General features: G+C 39.3%; 3 protein-coding genes across 10 annotated transcripts in view; 1 reads left to right on the forward strand and 2 right to left on the reverse strand.

The window, feature by feature from the left end:
* Nucleotides 1-1,347: 1,347 nt before the first annotated feature.
* Nucleotides 1,348-7,648, reverse strand: mok (MOK protein kinase). 4 transcript variants are annotated; one of them, XM_074659847.1, is made up of 13 exons: nucleotides 7,592-7,648; nucleotides 7,234-7,477; nucleotides 5,144-5,258; nucleotides 4,670-4,759; nucleotides 4,504-4,574; nucleotides 4,331-4,409; nucleotides 4,184-4,232; nucleotides 3,909-4,087; nucleotides 3,531-3,632; nucleotides 3,252-3,425; nucleotides 2,513-2,654; nucleotides 2,227-2,424; nucleotides 1,348-2,000 (listed from the first exon to the last, which is right to left on the reverse strand). In XM_074659847.1, the coding sequence occupies exons 2-13, from the start codon at nucleotides 7,436-7,438 to the stop codon at nucleotides 1,923-1,925; spliced, it is 1,482 nt and encodes a 493-aa protein (XP_074515948.1). In that variant the 5' UTR covers nucleotides 7,439-7,477; nucleotides 7,592-7,648; the 3' UTR covers nucleotides 1,348-1,922. The 4 variants fall into 4 exon arrangements, with proteins under 4 accessions (XP_074515948.1, XP_074515947.1, XP_074515949.1 ...); XM_074659846.1 differs by lacking the exon at nucleotides 7,592-7,648 and having other exon boundaries at nucleotides 7,234-7,585; XM_074659848.1 differs by lacking the exons at nucleotides 7,234-7,477; nucleotides 7,592-7,648 and adding an exon at nucleotides 6,825-7,013.
* Nucleotides 7,649-8,788: 1,140 nt separating this feature from the next.
* Nucleotides 8,789-20,432, forward strand: nemf (nuclear export mediator factor). 3 transcript variants are annotated; one of them, XM_074659843.1, is made up of 33 exons: nucleotides 8,789-8,972; nucleotides 9,100-9,168; nucleotides 10,430-10,532; nucleotides 10,734-10,859; nucleotides 10,973-11,130; nucleotides 11,259-11,326; nucleotides 11,456-11,545; nucleotides 11,680-11,753; nucleotides 11,855-11,925; nucleotides 12,036-12,111; nucleotides 12,225-12,365; nucleotides 12,454-12,662; nucleotides 12,751-12,924; nucleotides 13,022-13,085; nucleotides 13,333-13,421; nucleotides 13,538-13,641; nucleotides 13,787-13,849; nucleotides 13,969-14,081; nucleotides 14,265-14,322; nucleotides 14,439-14,497; nucleotides 14,579-14,699; nucleotides 14,787-15,045; nucleotides 15,167-15,209; nucleotides 15,301-15,350; nucleotides 15,499-15,603; nucleotides 15,664-15,772; nucleotides 16,270-16,347; nucleotides 16,534-16,749; nucleotides 16,872-16,907; nucleotides 17,650-17,756; nucleotides 17,836-17,879; nucleotides 17,981-18,060; nucleotides 19,367-20,432. In XM_074659843.1, the coding sequence occupies exons 1-33, from the start codon at nucleotides 8,914-8,916 to the stop codon at nucleotides 19,442-19,444; spliced, it is 3,294 nt and encodes a 1,097-aa protein (XP_074515944.1). In that variant the 5' UTR covers nucleotides 8,789-8,913; the 3' UTR covers nucleotides 19,445-20,432. The 3 variants fall into 3 exon arrangements, with proteins under 3 accessions (XP_074515944.1, XP_074515943.1, XP_074515942.1); XM_074659842.1 differs by having other exon boundaries at nucleotides 15,499-15,592; nucleotides 15,653-15,772; XM_074659841.1 differs by having other exon boundaries at nucleotides 15,499-15,772.
* A 1-nt stretch (nucleotide 20,433) lies between these two features.
* Nucleotides 20,434-23,295, reverse strand: part of klhdc2 (kelch domain containing 2) — a 214,670-nt gene continuing 211,808 nt past the window's right edge. For 2 of the 3 annotated variants that reach the window (XM_074659850.1, XM_074659852.1), the window contains 3 exons: nucleotides 23,064-23,151; nucleotides 22,907-22,959; nucleotides 21,781-22,494 (listed from right to left, as the gene is read on the reverse strand). In XM_074659850.1, the coding sequence (XP_074515951.1) occupies nucleotides 22,371-22,494; nucleotides 22,907-22,959; nucleotides 23,064-23,151 (265 nt within the window). In that variant the 3' untranslated portion in view covers nucleotides 21,781-22,370. Of the gene's footprint in view, nucleotides 20,913-21,780; nucleotides 22,495-22,906; nucleotides 22,960-23,063; nucleotides 23,152-23,295 lie in introns of those variants that run through there. The other variant, XR_012597194.1, reaches the window with a different exon arrangement.

Consider the following 23,295-nt stretch of genomic DNA (forward strand, 5'->3'; position numbering starts at 1 on the left):
ATTTCCCACTTTATTATTCATTAAAAAGGAATCATGTTTCTCATCAATTTGTTCTCTAACATTTTTGTGTCAGGTGGTTGTACCACCGTGACGACAACATCATACAAATGACACTTAACTTTTTCACTCTGATTATGCGCCACAATACCCAACATAAAGTCCATGTTACTGAGCTCACAGCTCTGAATGAAATGGTATTTTCTTGAAAGCCACAATGCTTCAATTGAAGCACTGGCTGAGCTACATTCTAAACAAAACATTTTTAAAAAATCAGGACTTTCTTAAGGCCATACAAAATACAGATGTTTTCACATACATTATTAACTATTCCGAGTCTGTGTTTTGTTGCCCGCAGGGGAGCTATTTATTTACATTACAGTTGGATCGAGTAATGTGCCTTTAAAATACTTCTCCAAAGACGATGTCGTGGCTTAGAATAAATGTGAAGCACTTCATGTTAATGTGTTTGCTGTTAACCTTTTTGCACAGGAAGACTATTGCCCTACAAATCAGTTTGTTTTTGTTCACAGCTATTGAAAAGAAACTTATTACAAGTATACGGTGCCTTTGAAAAGTATTCAACCTCGCCCTTGGAGTTTTTCTTGTTTATAGCTCTACAAATTTGCACATCTATTAGTCAGCGTGTAGTATTTGGTTAAAGTCCTGCCAAATATCCATGACATTAACATTCTCCAGTACAGCTTCACATTTTCTTGTATCTTATCCCAGAATAATACTCTTCACTCTCCGGTTTCAAATGTCTTCATGACATAGTTTTTACCAGGACATTGACTGTTGGATCTTCCAGGTCTACTTGTCACACCACAATTACATACAGGTGATCTCACTCAATTTATTATTTAAACTTGGTGATATTTTAGGTGTCCCACAGCGCTAGGGCTGCAACTAATGATTATTTTCATTTTCGATTAATCTGTTGATTATTTTCTTGAATAATAGATTAGTTGTTTGGTCCAAAAAATGTGAGGAAATGGTGAAAAATGTCGATCAGTGTTTCCCAAAGCCCAACATTACGTCCTCAAACTCAAAGATATTCAGTTTACTGTCATAGAGGAGTAAAGTAACCAGAAAATATTCACATTTAATAAGCTGGAATCAGAGAATGTTCAGTTTTCTTAATAAAAAAAACCACTCAAACCGATTAATCAATATAATTGATAATCGAAAAATAGTTGGCGATTAATTTAATAGTTGACAACTAATCGATTTATTGTTGGCAGCTCTAATGAATACACATATTTTGTGTTTTACAGTTGCACTTAATTTAGATCTGTTGGTAGACATGTTCACTTTGTAGACAAGTTATATTTGTGTTGATCAGTGTAAAAAACAAAAAGCTTACTCAATCATTTCTAATTCAAAGTTGTAAAATAATACAACCAGAACAAGTCCAAGGGGTGTGATGACTTTTTAAAAGCACTCTATTATTTTCCAGGAAGCTGACTTATGTTCTCATCAAAGATGTTAACCCATTTCATCCACCAATGGTAAATGGCTGTTCACTTGTTATCTTATTGCTTAGCTTGTGTAATAGGCTCAGATTGAAGTATATTTCTAAACAGTTGTAAACATGTAACACCTGACTAGATCAAGTAAAACTGAGGTTGTAACTGAACTACAAACTCTCAATCCAACATAATATGACAGACTATTTTTGTTTGTGTGGATATCACGTTGAATTTTATCGTTACAATGAGGGTTGAACAGTTTGATGTAGCAGTCATAACTGGTGAGATGACAGGCTTGGCGGTCTTCATTGCATTTGTTTTGTTTGTATTGCTTCACAGATTTCAACATCAGGTCAGTCCGAACATTGTCCTCTCAACAATGTGTTTAACAGTAAAGGTCTATCCTGTTTTTAAGAGGCAATTTTTAATAAAATGTTGAAGGGGTTTTGGCTCTCAGTAGCCTCCATGTTTCCTATCCAGAGGTGGAATATAGTAGGTCTTGAAAGCTGCGCGGTGTGACTCATCCCGGGGCTGTGAAGAGAGGAAATACAGCCTGAATGCCAAATCAAAGCCCTTAATGGAAGCACTACCAAGGCACTTGTTTGGATATATTAATGTGATGTTCCTCTTCTAAAACATCTGATGCAAAAAACTAACCTGACAGCTGCTTAATTCCCACAGTGCCCTTGGTAGATGTGACTTCCCTAATTGACTGAATGATTCAAAGATGTAAAAGCCCTGACGTCTGTGTGTTTACCTTGGCCAACCGTGTCTGGCACTTTTTCGACACGATGGTTGGCAGCGTGCCTCGGTGGGTGACAGTAAATGCAGGCATTGTGGAGACCGGGAAGGAGATCTGTGGTCCTGGTACGACCATGTTGATCTTGGGCAGCTCTGTAGGATGATGAGGGACGTTCCGTCGCATGAGGGGCTCTGCTACGTGCTTCAGGTTGTGCTGGAGAGGGAGGAAGTATCAGATGGTGCCAGTTGTATTCATATTTCTTTAGGACATTTCACTTCAGTTGACTTAAATATTGACTTACGCTTATTAAAGGGGTTTGCCTTGTGTGTCTTCCCCTCAGCTGTTTGCCAAGTCTGGCTGGGCGCCAGATGTGGTCTAAGGAGTTGTGCGTCCCACTAATCTCCAGTCCTTCCATGGACCCAGAGACTTTCTTCTCTGCCAGTCTGGGAGAAAAAAAAAGCAAGAGCAAGCAAGACTTCTATCACAAATGACATATGATATGAGTACAGTATATAAAATGAAAGTCCTTTGTCTCCACGGTTTGTCTTACCAACAAATCTGGCAATTTTGTTATCTAAATTTGACTTAAAGGTGCTATTGATAAAATTCAGCCAACTACATTGTTGCATTCTCCCTCCCCCGTTCCATTGCATTTACTTCACAACAAGCCGTTGCCAGGCACTAACCGTCAATCTCAGTCATTTATCCGTTTTTTCCACACTAACTGACAACCTATAGCGATACCCCGTGATACCTGAACACTGTTATACTATTGGCTCACAAGCCTTTTTAGAAGTGGGAACCAAATGTCAGATATTTTCCACAGACATAAACAAAACATTCATTTTGGACCTGCCAACATTTTTTAAATGATTAATTCACAGTCATAATATTTTTTTTAAGAAAAGCCATACTTTGATTTGGCACCTTTCTAAAAGCTCTGTGGATGTATTATTATTATTTTTAAATATTTTTCTACATAAAAATGTTATCAATAAGACCTTTAAGGTGATGAATTGATTCATATTTGCACGGTTTACCTGACTTCCCTAAAGTATGTGTGCCGCAGGGCTGTTTCTGCAGTGATGCGTTCATCGGGATCATAGGCGAGCATCTGGTAGAGCAGTGACAGAGCTGGAGCCGGGCAGTGAGGGAGTAACCGCGAGATACCGCTGCCTTTTTTAGGGGGGAAGTCGAAATTTATCGCTCTAGACCTGAAGAAACCATGAAAAAAAATTATATTCACAATTTGTGTGCACAGTTTCTGTAACAAAGACACACACACTCTTTAAACAACATATTTGAGGAGGATCACCTACTGCTTGAACTTTTGGAGGATACTTTCATCTGGTGTCCCCAACACATCATGGATCTTGGCAACCTGGTCCAACTCATTGGTTCCAGGGAAGAGAGGATTCAAACTGGAAATACACAGGTATCTGACTGTCACGACAAAACTATTTACATAGCATTTGTTTGACATTTGTTTATGCCTGCTGTGGTGGCAGACAGGATCACGATCAAATAGAACAAAGAAAAAACTGAATGCAGACGTTGGTAACATTTGTAATTGTACATGTAATCAAGTCTGTGTATGACCTCATAAGAGTGTTCCAATCCTGTCGTATTAACTCATAAACTGCTGTCCTATTTAGGTTCTACAGATGAAATGTTGTGCCCTTCCCCTGCGGAGGTACCTCATGATCTCAAAGAAGACGCAACCAACACTCCACATGTCCATCTTTAAGCCGTAGTAGCCGTCAGTGAGGAGGCACTCTGGGGCTCTGTACCAACGTGTGGAGATGTACTCTGTATGCGGAGGCTTGGAGTACACGCTCCGACACGAGCCAAAGTCGCCAAGCTTCAGACCATTTTGCTGCAATTTGCACAAAATCATTTTTTAAATGTTGTATGACAAAAATGACCACTGTTATGTTTCCATAAAGCAAATTATGATGATGATGCATCTCACTTTGATGAGTATGTTTTCTGGCTTCACATCTCTATGAAAGATCCCACAACTGTAAAAAAAAAGAAAAAAAAAAAAAGAAAACAATCGCAACATAGCTAATTATATTTTTTACCATGTCATGTGAACTGAAGCTTTTTTCATAACTACCTGTGCATATGCTCAAGTGACTTGCAAAGCTGGTACATGTAGTTCTTTACTGTGCTGTCAGGCAGTGGCGTGTGTCTTCCTGTAAGGAATGAAGAACCAATATAAGCCCATAAACTAGTTCCTGTTCATCCATATAATGATTTATTATATGCTTATCATACTTGCAGACTTACCTTGTATGAACTCATAGATGTTCATCTCCATCAGCTCACAAATCAAAGACACAGTTCCAGTTTCTTTGTCGCTGAAAGATTGTGTTGGATTATTATGACATGCCACATGAAACTAGCCTGAGGCAACACAATAACCTCATAATAGACAACACTCTATAGTACTCACAAAATCAGTTCATGTAGCTGGATGATATTTGCATGTGGGCTCAGTCTCTTCATTGCCTGGACTTCCCGCAGGTTGTTGGCCTGCTCCAGACTTGATGACAGAGGACAGATGACATTTAATTTGACAGGTGTAAACATATAATATTGTTAATTGTACAGTAAAATTGCATATCTGCTTTATATGGACAACTTAACAATTTATTTTAAAGATAAATGACGGATTCAAAGGGAACAGTTAATGTAAAAACCAGTGCACAGACAACTCACATTTCAAAGCAGAGACATCTATTGTTACCTCATCACTACAAGGTCAAAGGCAGAGTAAGCTGACATCTAATAGGATACTTAAGACAAAGGGGGTGTCAAGCTGCTGACTCAAGTTACAGTACAAGAGTCCATACACACATAATAGAGTATGTAAAAATACACCACTGATTGCCTGTGCACAGACAGCATTTTGTTGCAGAAGACAAACCTGTTAATTGTCTGCTTCATGGTTTTACAAGCGTAGTACTTCCCATCTTTCAGGCTCTGAGTTTTCACCACCTCTGAAAATGTGCCCTCCCCGATTTTCTTGATTGTTTTGTAGCCTGCACAACAATAAAACAAAACAAAGACAAAGACTGATAAAAGGGAAAGTTTTGCATTACCATACTGGACATTAAAGCCTATGATGATTCTATTGGGATAGGAAATTGTGATTTTCTGATTCACTGCTGGAAGCCCTACATAGGGCTGCAACCAATGATTATTTTCAGTATCAATTTGTCTGCCGATTATATTCTCAATCAAATGTTTGGTGTATAAAACGTCAGGAAATAATGAAAAATCAACTTCTTAATTTCCCAGAACCCAAGCTGACATATTTCAAAAATAATTCCCAAAATAAAATAAAATCTGTTTACTATCATAGAAGAGTAAGGAAAGCAGCAAATATTCATATTTTAAAGACAGGAACTATATTGTATTTTTGGATTAAAAAAAAGTCTTGAATTTTCTATAGTTGCCTAATTGATTATTTAATAATTTGTATTATATCCAATAATTGTATAGAACTTATAATTTATATTAAATTACCAATTAAGACTGACAAAAACAAAAAGTTCGAAACAGGGCTGCAACAATTATTTTAATTATCTGCTGATTATTTTCTTGGTTAATCCAAAGAAGCACATCTTTACCAGTGATTTTCTTTTTTTATTAGAAAATGATCAATTATCGAATTGCTGCTGTTTTTTTTGTACTTTGTACTTTGCACTACTAACTTTTTTACTGCCTTTTTACTAACATGTTTTGCACTATGGAACTGTGATTCTGGAAACTTGAATTTCCCTCGGGATCAATAAAGTTACTATCTATCTATCTATCTATCTATAATGTGTACTTTTATGTTTGGTACTTTAAAGCTGAAGTAGGCGAGATTGGAGTAGTATTGACCAAATCCTCTCTTTGTGACTGCCAGACCTCCACGCTTCCGATGTTATAACCAGGTAATGAGAGACAGGAACTATATTGTATTTTTGGATAAAAAAATGTTTCTTTAAATGTCTCTAGTTGCCTAATTGATTATTTAATAATTTGTATTATATCCAATTATTTTATAAAATGTATAATTATATTACATATAATTATATAATTAATATTTTCACCAATTAAGACTCTGACAAAAACAAAAAAATCGAAACAGGGCTGCAACAATTATTTTAATTATTGTTTATTATTTTCTTGTTTAATCCAAAGAAGCACATCATTACCAGTGCTTTTTATTTATTTATTTATTTATTCATTCTTTTACTGGAAAATTATAAATTATTATCATTGCTGCTCACTGATCGACTGACTAATCGTCCTTGTTGCAGCTTTATCTCTTAAAGCCCACAGTTTAGTGTGACTTATTATAAGACGAACTCATCTTTGAACTCTGATGTTCATGTTTGAGGAGACAGTTATCTGAGTTTTACTGGTTTAGGTGTCCAAAAAGGATTGAGAAATGAGTTAATAACAGGTGAGGTAGGTAATCTGACATATTTGTTAGGTTAAAACAGCAAGAAAACATAAGAAAGAAAGAAATCTTTGGAGATAGTTATAACCTAAACACCTCAACAACCAGCCAGTGTCAGACCTGTCATCATCATCATCAACTCCAGTTCACTTACAATGCATTCCTTTGTGTCTTATCCGCCGCTTTTACGTCGATTATCCATAACACGCGTATCTGGACATGAACATGTCAATGTTAGGGTTGAAATGTTGTTGTTTTTGGTGTCAAAAGGACACGAAACTACGAAATTACGGCTGCTTAGCTTAGCCCTGCTAGCATAGCCCTGTTAGCTGACCGTCGCCTTGGTAACGGAGCACGCCTTCAACCTCCACTCTGACCCGAGGAGGAAACTGAAGCTGCATGTTTGCATCTCTCTCTCTCTCTCTGGCCTTTACAGATGAAAATATCCACATTTAAAAGCAACAAACGCAGCACAACATACCCTGCTTTGTTCCAGTCAACCCTTTTATTCCTTAAAGGCCTAGATTTTTGACGCAACGGTGTTTTTTTCCACACCTCCTTACCTTTTTTCCAGAGGTGTGTGGCGACGTCCAGCTCGGATGTGTTCTCATCATCATCACGCTGCGGATTGTTTCCTCTTTTGTTCCAATAATCCACGTTACCTGGTGTTTTGCATGCATTTCGAAGGCTTGCCCTGTTTTTCACGCCAATAAGCCAGTTTGAGTAGTGCATCATTAGTGCACTTTTTGATGCTAAAGAGCCTACCATGAGCTTAATAATAATAATAATAAGATCCAGAAACAGTCCCTGCAAGAAAGAGCACCACCGGTCACCACTGCATTCATGTCATAGCAGCATATAACGTTACCAGGCACCAGTATGCATCCTCATATAGACACTCAATGCATTCTGTTCACTCACTAGTCTAGTGGATGTTGATAAAGGCGTGGATCTGCTTATTTTAGCCCCACGTCGGCTTCCGTAGAAAGTTGTCATTTGTGCACATTAGTGATGGGAATTTCGGCTCTTTTTAGTGAGCCAGATCATTTGGCTCAGATAACCAAGAAGAGCCGGCTCTTTCGGCTCCCAAACGGCTCTTCGTTTTTACCACTTCTGCCTCTTACAATTTAGCCAAATTTAGCTTTAGCTGTTTTTACCTATGATTAGTATGTGTGCACATATATCACTTATATTATTCAATATAATTATACTAAACCTTATAATTTCCAGAATACCGTAATTTTACATGCTGCTTCGTTTCCGACTGTCACTCATCTTGTCTGCTATTTGTGCACCGCACTCCTCTCTCTTTCTCTCCTCCTCTTCTGGTGCGTGTTCACAGGGGCGTTTTTTATTGCGAGGGGACGCGACGCTTCCCAACATTGGACGTTTGGTGGGCGTGTGGCTAGACACAGGCTCTCCCCACCTGATTGGACGATAGCTTTCCCGCTGTTGGCTACTGCTCCCAGCTTTCAAACTGGAACCAGTATGGAGGCTCGTTTGGAAACTTTCTTCTTCTATTTCACGAAAATAGTTCACTGAGATGTGTTTCTGAAAACATTCGAGGCGAGAAATAAGCCACACAGCTGCTGAATCTGTCTTTATTTTGGATCAACAATGTTTATTTTAAAAGATTCTCGGAAGTGTTGAGAGGCGATGAGTCGCGTCGGACGCCTGTGATTTGCATAAAGTAGACTAGACCTCAACTTTATGCAAATTAAGAACGGGCGTTGCGACGCTCCGCCTCTCGAATCGCGACGCCACGCTACCAGAATGCATTGCGCGGCTGCTTACATAGACAATGAATGGGGAGCGTGGAAAGCAGGGAGCCTGTGGACACGTACCATTCCTCCTGCTCTGTACCTCTAGACCGCCAGCGTGCCGCGCACCCCCGCCCCTCCCTGCTTGATGGCATGATCCTTGTCTGTCATCACCTGATTGGTGGCACAGACGTCATTAACACAACATTCAGTCACAGTCGCGGAGAGGATCGTCCTATCATTCTGCCTTGAATTAATTAAGAAAAAAAAAAGAAAAAAACGGCTCTCGGACGGGAGCCGGCTCTTATCAGTCACTTAAAAGAGCCGGCTCTTTGAACCGGCTCGTTCGTTACCTACACATCACTAGTGCACATGCGCAGTACTCTCCTGCATGTTTTCCTTTGCTGATGTAGCTTTAGACATGTGAATTTCTCAGTGTTTTCTCCTTTCTTCTTTCTAATTGTAGCCAGCTTTACAGTCACCATGAAAACCAGGTTCACCACCATGGATATCAGGGCAGTTATTGCCGAGATTAATGCCAAGTAGGTGTGATATGTGTTATTGCCTCTCCAGCCAGGGTGGCTATAAGCTAACCAGCGTTTCAATGTTTGTCTTACAAAATGTTGCTTCAGCCATTCATTTGTTTGTGCTTCATTCTTCCTTCCACAGCTACATTGGCATGAGAGTGAACAACGTGTATGACATCGACACCAAGACGTATCTCATCCGTCTGCAAAAGTAAGGATAGTTTGATAAACTTGTCTTTTAAAAGTTTCACTCCAATGGTGTTTCATAATAGCATGACGCTCTTCAGTTAAGTAGCCATATACCACCATATAAATATATTACAAATAAAAACATGCATTAAAAATGATGATTATAATTCACTATAAGTAAGAAAATATTATCACTCACATGGGATTCAAGTATCAAAATAAAAGTAGGAATTTATGCAGCAGTGTGGCCCTGTCACTGGTATTTTATTAGCTCACCATATGTTTTGTATGCAAAATCTGAATCTGCAAAGTATCTATTATATGATATACTACGTATATATATATTATATGATAGCTGTCAAATAAATGTGGTGTAAAAAGTACAGTATTTTCCTCTGAAATGTAGTGGAGTAGAAGTATAAAGTAGCATGAACGTAAGCAATCAAAGTACAAGAACTTGAAAGAACAAAATTGTACTTGAAGCTGCAGTGGGTAGAATTGGAGCAAGTTATTTTTATAAAACAGTCACTATATCCTGAAAGTAGTGCATGAGACAGGTAATCTGAAAAAAAAGCAGGTGCCTGTCCTCCGGTGGTCCTAATGGCATCTGCAGGATTTCACAGACCGGAGGAAAACAACCAATCAGAGCCAAGCTGGAGCCTTGCCGTCTCTGAGCAGCTGTCAATCACTGGCATCTCCGATCAAACGGTCAAACTAGGCAGCGCTATAATCAAATATGAATCAATATTATGTTACTGTAATGCCTATTTCTCGCCTCAAATGTTTGCAGAAACATCTTGTAGTGTACTGTTTAGCTGTAAAATGAGAACATTTGTGACCCAGCAACCATGTTGAGATCAGTTGATGAAATACCAAGCACCGCCCACCAGCCGGAGCAAACTTTCTCATTTTACAGCTAAACAGTACACTACAAGATGTTTCTGAAAACATTTGAGGCGAGAAATATGCATTACAGTAACAGAATATTGATTCATATTTGATCAGTGCAGCCAATAGGAACGCTCTTTCTCTGAAATGACCTGTGGATTGGCCAAAGTCTCCCGTCACGGGCTAGATTTTTAAAGCCTGAAAACAGAGCTTTGAGGAGGTACAGAAATGTAGATATCTCTTAGAACACTTGAATTACAATATGCTGAAAGGTTATTATGCAATTTTTGCCCAATGATGCCAAAACCATACTCCCCACTGCAGGTTTAAGTGCAGAACCTACTGAATGTACTTTCAGTCAGTATGTATAACTCCGTGTCATATTTTTGTCTCAGGCCTGACAGCAAAGCTATTATCCTGATTGAGTCTGGGACTCGTATTCACTCCACAGACTTTGAATGGCCCAAGAACATGATGCCTTCGGGCTTTGCAATGAAAGTAAGAACATCTTGTTTATTGAATAAGACTGAACAACTTTTTTTTTATCATTACTGTATAATTTTAACCGCATTGTAGGCTTTTATGTTTTTCCATCCCTAAACAGATTTTTTTTATTTATGTCAATATCCGTACAAACTTCTTATTGATTTTCCTGTATTTGTTTATTTATGTATTAGTTGTGATGAACTTTCTCCATAGTGTCGAAAACACCTGAGGTCCCGGCGGTTGACCCAGGTTAAGCAGCTCGGGATTGACAGGATTGTTGACATGCAGTTTGGTTCAGATGAGGCTGCCTACCACTTGATAATCGAGCTGTATGACAGGGTGAGAAAACATTGTGAGATGCGTATATCAAACTTCTGATCATATCGGCCCTGATCCCGATCCCATGACATTGATATATGTGTTTGTGTTGGTCCGTCCGTATCTGTCTTCAGGGTAACGTCATTCTTGCTGATCATGAGTACACCATCCTGAACCTGCTGCGGTTTCGTACAGCAGAGGCAGCAGAGGCAGAAGATGTTAAGATTGCTGTAAGAGAGCGGTACCCTGTGGAGTGCGCCCGACCTCCTGAACCTCTCATCAGTTTAGAGCGGTAATCACATCTTTACATGTGCTTTCTGAGTTTGTGGACCAGATGGACATCCATCAGAATTCAATAAACAAATATTATTCTTTTAACAGTGAAAACAAATTCTCTCTTATTGCTTTTTTTTTATGTAGACTCACTGAAATCCTCAGCAAAGCGACGAATGGAGAGCAAGTGAAAAGGGTCCTGAACCCTCACCTTCGTAAGTAGCCAGGCAACGCCCCCAAATTATTAAACTAAAACAGATACAGTCGAGTTTAAATGTGTTAAACTTTTGTTTTTTATCAAGTAAATGAACCATGTTTTGTGTCCTTTCCAAACACACCTCCAGCCTACGGCGCCACTCTGATAGAACACAGTCTGATAGAGGCGGGACTGCCGGGCTTTGTCAAAGTTGACAGCCAAGTTGATGCTGCCCAAGGTATAGTAGAAAAATAGAAGTTACAAGCTTAAGGTTGATTGCAGTAACATATCAGTGCATGTAGTGGTTCTAGTTTAAGATTGGGTTTTTGTTATTTGTAATGTTACAATATTTGATCTGACTGCTTTTTTCAGTTGCACCTAAAATCCTGGAAGCCCTGCAGATTGCAGAAAGCTATATGGAAAAAACGGAGAACTTCAGTGGCAAAGTAAGGGATCTTTCATAAGCAGTCTTTATTTTGAGGGAAAGGTCTTTGGGATCCTGTAATAGATTTGTTATGTTCACAAACTCTGCTTTGTTAAATTCAAGGGTTACATCATTCAAAAGAGTGAGAAGAAACCAAGCTTAACTCCTGGCAAACCCAGCGAAGAACTGCTCACGTACGTTCGGTTTTGTTTTACACACAATTTGTATATATAGATACATACTTTTTTCACTTGTTTTTTTATAATATGGTTAATTTATTCACGTCAACAATGTCTACTTACAGATATGATGAATTCCACCCATTCCCCTTTGCCCAGCATGCAAAGAGCCCCTGTTTGGAGTTTGATACTTTTGACAAGGTAAATATTGGGATGGCTGCTCATTTGGTTTTTATTACTTGATGCATAGGAAAGAATATTGATCCTTTCTCCTTTACAATGTGATATGAATCCAATGTGATCCTCTCACTCAGGCGGTGGATGAGTTCTTTTCTAAGATGGAGAGTCAGAGGATTGACATGAAGGCCTTGCAGCAGGAGAAACAGGCTATGAAGAAGTTGGAAAATGTTAAGAAGGACCACGTGCAGAGACTGGAGGCCTTGCACCAAGCACAGGTCAGCATTACTGCCTATTGCGCACGTGCTCCGAGCGGGCACTGCACTAGTTGCTGAAATACAAGAAATCTTGTCTCGTGTTTTGCAGGAGGTGGACAGAATAAAGGGCGAACTGGTGGAGATGAATCTGCCTGTGGTAGAAAGGGCGCTGCAGGTGGTACGCAGCGCGCTGGCGAATCAGGTGGACTGGACTGAGATCGGCGTTATCGTCAAAGAGGCCCAAGATGCTGGAGACCCGGTGGCCTGCGCCATCAAGGAGCTGAAGCTGCAGACCAACCACATCACCATGCTTTTAAAGTGAGACCATCTGATACAGAACAGACCGCCACAGACGCTCTGCTTATTCTAACTCCATTTGGCTCATGTGTCTCTTTGTCCCCTCTAGGAATCCATATATTTCTGAGGAAGACCAGGAAGAGGAAGAGAAACAGGATGTGGTGGAGGAGAAAGGGAAGAAAAACAAAAATAAAGACAAAGGACAGAACAAGAAGGTGCAAAGGAACAAGCCCACGTTAGTGGACGTGGATCTTGGCCTGTCGGCTTACGCCAATGCCAAAAAGTGGGTTTACATGTAATCCTGTAGACATAGAATTGAGAATCATATGGTGTTTGTTTTTACAGCTGATGGATCTTGTCATTGTGCTTTTTTTTTTTAGGTTCTATGACTTCAAACGCAGTGCTGAAAAGAAGGAACATAAAACCATTGAAGCAGCAGATAAGGTAAAAAAGTGTAAGCATTTGTCCATGTGCAAACTCAGGATTTATTGCAGTTTAAATGTTATGATGAGAAATGATTGTATGATCATCAGCAAGGAACATCTTTAACATCAAAGCAAGGCCTGTTTTTGTGTTTCTAAGGAACATTGCTTACAACCACTTGCAATTTATTGACACAAGACAGCTTTGCAGTTCAGTCGTCATGCTTTTGTATACTGTTAAAAGTTCTTCTATTTTCATGTCATTCAAGGCTATGAAATCTGCAGAGAAGAAAACACAGAAAACACTGAAAGAAGTTCAGACTGTGACCACCATCCAGAAGGCCAGGAAAGTCTACTGGTAAGACACACATCACCATATTTGATATATATACATCATATGTATATTCAGACTTTGATGCAGTATTTTTATATGTGTACATTTCATTCTCTCAACCATTTCTCCCCTTCTGGCAGGTTTGAGAAGTTCTTGTGGTTCATCAGCTCAGAGAATTATCTCGTCATCGCAGGAAGGGATCAGCAGCAGAACGAGATGATTGTCAAACGCTACCTCCGGGCAGGTAATGAATGAACTTATATATACACACATACACACACACACACACACACACACACACACACACACACACACTCTTACCTGTTAAAAAGTAAGTACCTTCAACATGGAGCTGGTTTATCCCCTCACTTGTGCCTTTTCTTTGTCAGGTGATGTCTATGTTCATGCTGACCTCCATGGAGCGACTAGCGGTGTCATCAAAAACCCCTCAGGTAAACTTGTTGTTTTCCATCCGCTACTTGACCTAATGTATTCACTTTGTTGACATACCTGATGTTACTTTTTCCACTCATTTGTACGTGTCTCTGCCTCTCCCATCTTCCTGGTCCAGGTAACCCCATCCCTCCTCGTACCCTGACAGAAGCTGGCACTATGTCTGTGTGCTACAGTGCTGCTTGGGATGCCAAGATCATCACCAGTGCTTGGTGGGTTCATCATCATCAGGTGAGTCATCAATATCGTGCAACTAAATTCGCTATATATATATATATTTGTATCGGTCACATACTGAATACTGATGCAATTTTACATAAACTGTATATAGTATATAATATACTAGAAATATAATAGAAATGTTTGCATTATTTATTCTTAATTAGTGGTGTTATGTCTATTATTTGTGTTCAGGTGTCTAAGACAGCTCCCACTGGAGAGTACCTGACCACTGGAAGTTTCATGATCAGAGGTATGACACACTAAAATCTGAGGTGTAATACATGTGTTAAGGCAGCGGTGCAAAATATGAGATTGCTAATGATGATGTCTAACAGAGGACCTAACATTTAACATATTCCTCTCCAGGAAAGAAGAACTTTCTGCCACCTTCTTACTTGATTATGGGCTTTGGATTCCTCTTCAAGGTAAATACCGTCATGAGCTGTGAGTGCATGTTTAAATCTTTGTCTTTAAAACAATTCCGTTTCACGCTCGTCTCTGTGCAGGTCGATGAGCAGAGCGTGTTTCGGCACCGAGGGGAGAGAAAGGTGAAGACTGTAGAGGAGGACATAGAGGACGTCTCATCCAGAACTGCCGACCTGTTGGAGGAGGGAGAGGAGCTGATAGGTAGCGGATATTAAATGATTGTAGTTGTTTGCATACACGGTAAATTAAGTCAGTCAGGTGTTGTAACTGATTCTGTTTTCTTTGCAGGTGATGACAGCAGCAATGAAGATCAGGGTGAGGAAATGGCAGGAGGAGACGGAGAGATGGAAAAGAAGATTAAAAAGAGGGCTGAGGGTGATGGCGGTGCGAGTGGAGAACTGGCCGCTGTTCCTGAGGAGGACAACATGGAGGAAGAGGAGGATGGAGAGGAAGACAGCGGCGAGGAAAAGGAGATGAAGAATGAAGAAGGTGAAGAATTCAGCTTTCCGGACACGACCATTTCCCTGTCGCATTTACAGCCCAGCAGGTAATGTTAACAGTACAGTGCTAACAGTGTGAGAATGGAAATGGCTCTACACACTTAATGGTTCTGGCGTTGCACGTGACAATGAATGTTACTTAATGAAAGTGTCTCTCCGTATTTCTAGGAATACTCAGAACCCTGGTTTCAAAAAGGAAGTGACCACTCTGGTAATTACTCGCCACCTTAGGCGTTTCATCTAAGTAAAATCATAAAAGTATAACACTTCATACTCATGTTGATTCATTCATTTCTCTTCAGGTTGAGGTAGACTCACAGGGGAGGAAACGCATGACTGCCAAGAAGAGAAGGTGAATGAATGAATAAAATACAACAACTTACAGTTAATATGTACTTCTTCCTGTTAAGCCCATACCACAAACATAAGAGGCTTTCAGGTGCTTTATTTTATGTCGTCCAGTCGCTGATTTAAGTTGTTTTTTTTGTCTTTGCCACTAGAGAAGACAAGAAGAAGAAGCAGAAACAGGAAGGTTGCGACACTGAGGAGAAGACTGAGGAGAAGACTGAGGAGAAGACTGCGGAGAAGACTGCGGAGAAGACTGCGGAGAAGACTGTGGAGAAGACTGCGGAGAAGACTGTGGAGAAGACTGCAGAGAAGACTGTGAAGAAGACTGAGGAGAAGACTGAGACTTCGTCCGCTGGAGCAGCAGTCAATCAGGGATCCAAAGGTGGAGGAGGCCCCTCCCAGCCACAACCGAAGAGAGGCCAAAGGGTAAGAAGAGGAGTTTGATAAGATAAGACGTTCTGTTGTAAGGACCAAATCTAAAACTAAGTAGTACTACCTTCAACAATACATGGTCCTTTAAATTTACAAATCTTTCCAAAGGAGGTACAATTTTGAAGAGAAAAATTAAATCTAAGACTTAAACATACACAAAAAAGGAATAAAAGAAGAACCATCATAAATGTACAAGGGATTAGGAGGCAAACGCCAGTATAATTATTAAAAGCATGAGTCGGGACATGTTTTTCTATAATCTGCAGCTAAAAGGAGGCTATCATTTTGATCACAAAATGTATGTATACAATATTAAATTTTGTAACAAAATATCAGTTATTTAAGATAACATCTTGGATAAAGTCAAGTTTTTATAAACAATAACTATTGTTACGTTGAGTTTATTTGAGGGATCAGTCTTGAGCCTTCACTGATCCAGTACTTCAATCTGTGTTGTTTCTGTGTGTATTTCTTTCCTGTTGTCACCGCAGAACAAGTTGAAGAAGATCAAAGAGAAGTACAAAGACCAGGATGAAGAGGACAGGGAGCTGATGATGCAGCTGCTCGGGGTGAGGACGAATAAAAACGACCCTCAACAAACACACAGTCGTTACTATGTTCTGTACAGTGACATTGCCGTCACGCCATCTGCAACATTTTTTGTTGTAACTTCAACTCAGGTCTCCACAGTTGTCATGTGCGCACTCCTTGAGACCGACACAATAAATAACAGCATAACCACTTTTCTTCTGTAGTCGGCTGGTTCCGCTAAGGAAGAGAAGGATAAGGGGAAGAAAGGAAAGAAGGGGAAGGGGAGAGACGAGCCCGTCAGGAAGCCAGCCCCTCAGAAACAACCCCAGAAACCTCGTAATGTGGAGGCTGCAGTGAAAAAACCTGAGCAGACAGGAGGGGAAGGTGAAGAGGAGAGACCGCCAGGAGAGGAGGGAGGTCCTGTTGAACAGGAGGACAAGGTATGTGACACAATGAAGATCCAATACCAGTGTCTGAAATGTACCATTTGTCTGGTGATGATAACACATTTTCCTAGATATTTTGAACAACCCTGTATTGTAAATGTTTTCCTCTCTCTCAGGAAGATGATGTGGACCCGGACAACCCCGGCGCAGAGGTGGGTTCTTCTTGATGTAAACTTTTAACTGTGGATTAATAGCCAATAGAGATGAAACATTATTCCCTCTTTGATATATATTTTTTAATAATTCAAAGAACATTTTGGGGATCAATGCATGTTTCATACATTTTAAAGGTAAAGTGTGTAGGATTTGGTGACATCTAGTGGTGTGGTTGTAGATTGCAACCAACTGAGTACCTCACTCCTTCTTTTCCAAGACTACGGTAATATGAGCCGGTGAGTGCAAAACCATGGTAACGCCGTTCGCCTTGCTCAGAGGCCATCCTTACCATAATAACACTACATTACGAGCAGCAGAAGTCAGATAGTGGCTGGTGGTACCACGGTTTTGCACTCCCTGGCTCACATTACCGCATTTTCGCAAGCTTGTCGGAGAACTTTGGTGGCCTTCAGGTAACATAAAAACACGAAAGGCCATCGCTAGAGCCAGTGGTTGGTTTGTTTGTTCCGGGTTACTGTAGAAACATGGCGGAGCAACATGGCAGCCTCTGTGAACAGGACCCACTCCCTATGTAGATATGAAGGGCTCATTCTAAGCTTAAAAAACCACAACGATTCTTAGTTTCAGGTGATTATGCACTAATGAAAACATGGTTATTAATATTATATTACATTTCTGCTAATAGATCCCCCAAAATACTACACACTGGACCTTTAACCCACCAGTAAGTTTACTACTGCATTAGTCTAACTTTAGTTTTCCTTTGTGCTGCCTCAGGAAGCAGAGAATCTGCTCACCTCGCTGTCGGGACAGCCTCATCCTGAAGACGTGCTGTTGTTTGCTGTGCCAGTCTGTGCTCCATACACCGCCCTTTCCAATTACAAGTATGTGCAATTAACCTTTCTGTGTTTAAGAAATAAAGTGAAGCTTGCAGGGGCTAAATGAGTCATTTGTTTTCCACAGACACAAGGTGAAACTGACACCAGGTGCTCAGAAGAAAGGAAAAGGTAAGAATAGTGATCCATTCTAATATTCAGAAAACCTTTGCTGAATGTTTTTACAGTGACAATTATTTGTAGAACTGATTGTTATTTTTTGTTCATACCAGCTGCACGCACTGCAGTTTTAAGCTTTGTGAAAGCGAGAGATGCCTCAACCAGAGAGAAAGACCTGTTCCGCAGTGTCAAGGTAAAGAAGTTAACAGCATTTTTTTTTTAATTTTTATGACATACAGTGCTACACCATGACATTTTTGTGTTTTATCATACTATACTATGACTTTTTTAATGACTATTTTCTGACAGGGTAAAACATGAATGCTGTGATGTACTATAATAGGACTTTTTATGGCATTGATCGACATGATATACTGTGACTTTTTTCGACATTCTATAATGACTTTTTTCATTTCATCAAATTCATAGTATAGCATGTTGAAAAAGTCATAGTATAGTATGTCGTAAAATTTCAACAAAAAAGTCATAGTATAGTATGTCGAAAAAATGTCATGAAAAAAAGTCATGGTACAGTTTGACATAGAATTTCACTAAAAAAGGTCATAGTATAGTATCTCGAAAAATGTCATAGGTATAGTATGTCGAAAGATTTCACCGCAAAAAGTCATAGTATAGTGTGTCGCAAATTTCATGAAAAAAGTCATAGTATAGGATGTCAAAAATTTTCATGAAAAACTCATATTATAGTATGGCATAAAAAAAATTTCACTAAAAAAGGTCATAGTAAAGTATGTTGAAAAATTTCATGAAAAAAAGTCAGTATATTATGCCCAAAAAAAAGTCATGGTGTAGTATTTCAAAATATAAGTCATGGTGTAGTATGTCGAAAAGTCATAAAAAGTCGTAGTATAGTTTGCCAAAAAAAAATCATTGTGTAGTATGTCGAAAAAGTCATAGTATAGTGAAAAAAGTCATTGTCAAAAAAGGTTAATAAAAGTCGTAGTATAGTATGTAAAAAAAAAAAGCCATATTATAGTACGTTGACAAAAAGTAATATGTAGTGTGTCAAAATAAATTTGGGGGTTTGAGTTAATCGGTAAAAAGTAAACCTAAATCCTATTAAGTATTAACAATAATTTGTAGAGCTGACATGATCGGATGATTTACAGTTAGAAAAATAATCTGCACTCTTGTTTATTAACTAATTGAATGACTTGAATTATTATTTATCAAGGAAAAATGCCAAACATTCAGTTTCCGGCTTATTAAATGTAAGGATTTGCTACTCTTCTGTGTGATTGTAAATGGAATATCTTTGGGATTTGGAAAAAATAAGGACTTTGAAGTTACCTTGGTCTGTTTTGTTTTTTTTATACTATTTTCTGAGAATTTATAGACTAAACAAAATGTTTTTAAAGTTATTTACAGATTAATCTGCAATCAATCATCATTAGTTGCAGCCCGTATCACAGGCCAGTTTGTTTTTCTTGATGTTACAATTAAAACTGTATTCCCTCTAATATCATCCTTTGTTGCAGGATACGGATCTATCCAGAAACATGCCAGGAAAAGTTAAAGTGTCTGCTCCAAACCTCCTGGCTGCAAAGAAGAAATGAGAGTTGGGTGAACACAGACCTGTGAGACTCTGCAGACTTAATCTACGTTTAAAGCAGGAGTGTTACAAGATCTGAGGCCTGTACTACAAAGTGAGTTCAACATACCCAGGGTATCCTCGTTATCTGGCTTAACTAACTAACAACCGCGATACCGCTAAACGGTTATCACACAGAAGTCTACTATCAGCAGAGCGGCATATTTTACAAACAAGGAGCAAACTATAATATTAGACAAATACGAAAAAGTTAAACACATAATCCAATACTAATAAGTAACATAGTTGAAGCTGCCAAATGAAAAAAATGACAGTGTGGATGTGTAAATTAACAAATTTATTAATTTAACGCAATACTCAAAAGTCAAATATAGCCGGCTAGATGAGGCAGTGATATTATAAAAAGCTTTCAGAATATAATGGGTGTATAAATTACACTTCATTATGACCTTTGACAAGGATGTGGCACGCAGGACTGTGTCAGCCTTCTATCAGCTGCGTCTCTGACTCCGGCAGTGTGAAACGGACTTCAGACCAAGTAAAAAAAGAAATATGAAAACATAATTCAAAGTGGTAAGCACCCACAGCATACAGCCAGCTGTCCTTCCTGCATTTGTCAGTTTAAACTGTGTTGCTTTTAGCCTGGATTATGACTGTAACTTCTTCATGTTTGTGTAATATTATCATACAACCCGCACACCGAGCTTTGATTGGACAGTAAGCGGTGCTTTTATACGAGTTGATCTCTTATCTGGAACATAATCTGCTCCGGAGCAGGTTAGGTGTTCAGCATAATGTTACCATGGCGATCTACCCCGGTTAGAAGTGAACCACCGTCAACCCAAAAATCCTGCTTCATAGTACAGGCCTCCGATCATCACAGTGCAGATCCCCTGTTTGGATATCAATAATTTTAAATATTGATTGTATTTGTTGACCAACAATTTGTTTGAAATAAAATGTGTAAATTAACAAAGCTGAACGGAACAAAAGTTATGGTATGTGTTTATTCTCCGAAGTACGAAGTATATGTATTCTACAATAAAAAACACCAAGGGAACATTGTGCAAACCAGGCAAATACAAACAAAGCCCTACTGACATTAGGCATTTCAGTGCAACGTGGCTCAACATCCAATTCACTCGCCGCATAGAAAGGTGCTAAATACGGGATTGGGAGCATTTCTATTGCCTTTCAACGGCTCTCATCATGGCGACGACAAGCCGGTGGCTGGTGGCTGGCAGCTAACAGCGCTAACGGTAGAAACAACGGCGAAAATGCTGACATAGCAAACAGTGTTTACCTGAGGGGTAACCCGGAGGGTGGGTGCTATGCTTCAGCGTCGCCGCCGTCTGTTTGGGACGGCATTAGCTGTAACCGCCGTATGAGAGCAGTGCAGCCCAGCGACCGTGAACCATCCAGTGGGGCGCGCTCACATGCATAACATGTACTAAAAGCATGTATGGCCGGCCCTATGTCAATAAAGTACAGAGAAACTCGGATTACAACACACACAGAGGGAGAGTGACTTCATTCTCTGCTCAGGGAGACATTACTCTACTATATCTTTACATAGACAATAGTTGTTTGCTGCTATATTAATACTCTGGATATCGAATTTAGCACCTTTTAAGTTGTTGATTAAATAAAATGAAAATGCTACAGGAGCCATTCATGACAATTGAAGGCTTTAAAAGCCTCTTTCAGAATAAAGAACCCACACATTTCCTCACAAATATATAAATACCTATATATATAAATAAAAATTAACATTTCTGTGGCTTCAGAGAAGATAGTCTTGCGTAACAAAGCACTAGTTTTAGGTCTGTGAGATCTTAAATTATCCAGGATTTAGCAAATTTAACCAACATGCTCCATAAAAAAAAAAATCTGTTTCAGCCTTGCACCACTGCGTTTAGTGTTAAGACATTAGACTCCTATTTTAAGTTAATTCAATTTCTGAGGCATACCAGTGAAAACCACAATTTCAATAAGCAACTGGTGTATGTTTGTTTTAAAAGGACCAGAACACTTCCCCTGACTCTTGGCAATACCTACAGGATGTGCTATAATCTTGTGGAAGAAAGGGAAGTCCTGCCCTCTTTCCCTCTAGAACACAATGCATTTTCTCAGTTTCTTTCAGTGGTCTTCCTGAAAAGCTGATAATGAGACTGGGGTTTTTATGTCCATATTATAAACAGAGCATGTATCTACTACTCTACTGCACTGGCTAGCACCACATTAACACCTTGTTTTAACAAAGATCAAATAAAGTTGTTTTTTTGTGTGAGCATTAAACCACAAAACCTCCCTGGAATCTTAAACACAGGAGCACTGGCATAGCTTCACTGTACTTGCGGTTACTAAAAGGTAACAAAAATAACTTTTAGCTTCATCAAGTTTTCTTATCCAGTACAGATGTAGCAATCCATTTATCTTAGAACAGGGAAATAAAAACAACGCTATTATGTTTAAGCTTTTCAGAAGGAGCAATGAAAGAAGTCAACCTGAAAATTATTATGCTTCGCAAAGAACTCGGAACAAAAACTAACCCAAGGGAAGGACTTCTGCTCTCTCTTATACGCTGTGCATCACCAGCACTGCTACTCCACTAAAAGGTTCTACTGGCTTTGCAAGAGTTCAACGCCTATAAAATAATATACAGAAAAGGTAATTAATCGCTTTGAGGGGTCGCCTGTGAACCTTGGCGTGCCAGTCAGGACCCATTTCCAACAGTTCCACAGCTGTTCACTATTGCTTCGGGAATTTTTTTGTGTCCACACACATTAAACTAATGCTCCAATAGGACTACCTGCTTTGAGAGTAACACTCATCTCATCCATACATACAATCCATACACACATACATACATACATACTGTACATATTCTCCTGTAATCCTCTGGACTGGATTAACGGCTTCTTCTTAGCCTAGGAGCCCAGTGTGTTGACGCGTGCCATTCGCAGTTTGAGGCTGTGCAGGAGGTGTTTAGGCAAGCAGTCCCAGTAACTGGACAAACGCTCCCGGTGCTGCAGAACAGCCTCCATACAGAACCTGGAGAGCATGTACAGGAAAATATGAGCACAAAATAATAAAAGGAGAACATCTCAGCTGGAGCTGCAACGATTAACTGATTAGTTGTCAACTATTAAATTAATTGCCAACTATTTTGATAATCAATTAATCGTTTTGAGTCATTTTTTCAAGAAAAAGAGTCAAAATTCTCTGATTCCAGCTTTTTAAATGTGAATATTTTCTGGTTTCTTTACTCCTCTGTGACATTAAACTGAATATCTTTGAGTTTGGGACAAAACAAGACATTTGAGGATTTAATCTTTGGCTTTTCTGACATTTTATAGAGCAAACAATCGATTAATCAAGAAAATTGACAGATTAGTCGACAATGAAAATAATTGTTATTTGCTGCCCTAATCTCAGTTTCTCATGTAAATAAATTCACACTCACCGAACTAGTGATTTGGGCTGAACGTTGAAAACCAGTAACTCGTTGCTGTGAGCCTGTTGAGTAAAAAAAAAAGGAGTTCAATTGAGTAGAAAACATTTTAATGTATTAAAAAAAAAAAAAAAAAGTGTTTTATATTAAGATATGACTTGCAGCTTACAGCTCTGTGATGAGACAACAGGTTGTTGGCACACCCTCCAAAAACAAACACCTCTCCATCAGGACCGGAGCATGCTGTGTGCCACAGCCTGAAATACACACAGCACAATGTCAGGAACTGTCTACATACAGTATGTTCGCTCACAGACACACACCCAAATGAGTGGTCATCCCCCAGAGTCATTTAGCTGAAATGTAATGTGAACACTAATGTTTGTGAGCTTGTAGATTAA

This window comes from Sebastes fasciatus, chromosome 15 (assembly GCF_043250625.1).
Source record: "Sebastes fasciatus isolate fSebFas1 chromosome 15, fSebFas1.pri, whole genome shotgun sequence".
Taxonomy (NCBI): domain Eukaryota; kingdom Metazoa; phylum Chordata; class Actinopteri; order Perciformes; family Sebastidae; genus Sebastes; species Sebastes fasciatus.

Excerpts from the sequence above, each read along its gene's own strand:
- mok (XM_074659847.1), bottom strand. The coding sequence starts at position 7,438 with ATGGTAGGCTCTTTAGCATCAAAAAGTGCACTAATGATGCACTACTCA. Across the intron at positions 3,633-3,908 it reads GTCTTCTTTGAGATCATGAG|TTTGAATCCTCTCTTCCCTG; the intron begins GTACCTCCGCAG and ends GTGTATTTCCAG. Across the intron at positions 2,001-2,226 it reads GCCAGACACGGTTGGCCAAG|CCCCGGGATGAGTCACACCG; the intron begins GTAAACACACAG and ends CTCTCTTCACAG.
- nemf (XM_074659841.1), top strand. The coding sequence starts at position 8,914 with ATGAAAACCAGGTTCACCACCATGGATATCAGGGCAGTTATTGCCGAG. Across the intron at positions 9,169-10,429 it reads TATCTCATCCGTCTGCAAAA|GCCTGACAGCAAAGCTATTA; the intron begins GTAAGGATAGTT and ends TTTTTGTCTCAG. Across the intron at positions 12,366-12,453 it reads AGGCCTTGCACCAAGCACAG|GAGGTGGACAGAATAAAGGG; the intron begins GTCAGCATTACT and ends CGTGTTTTGCAG.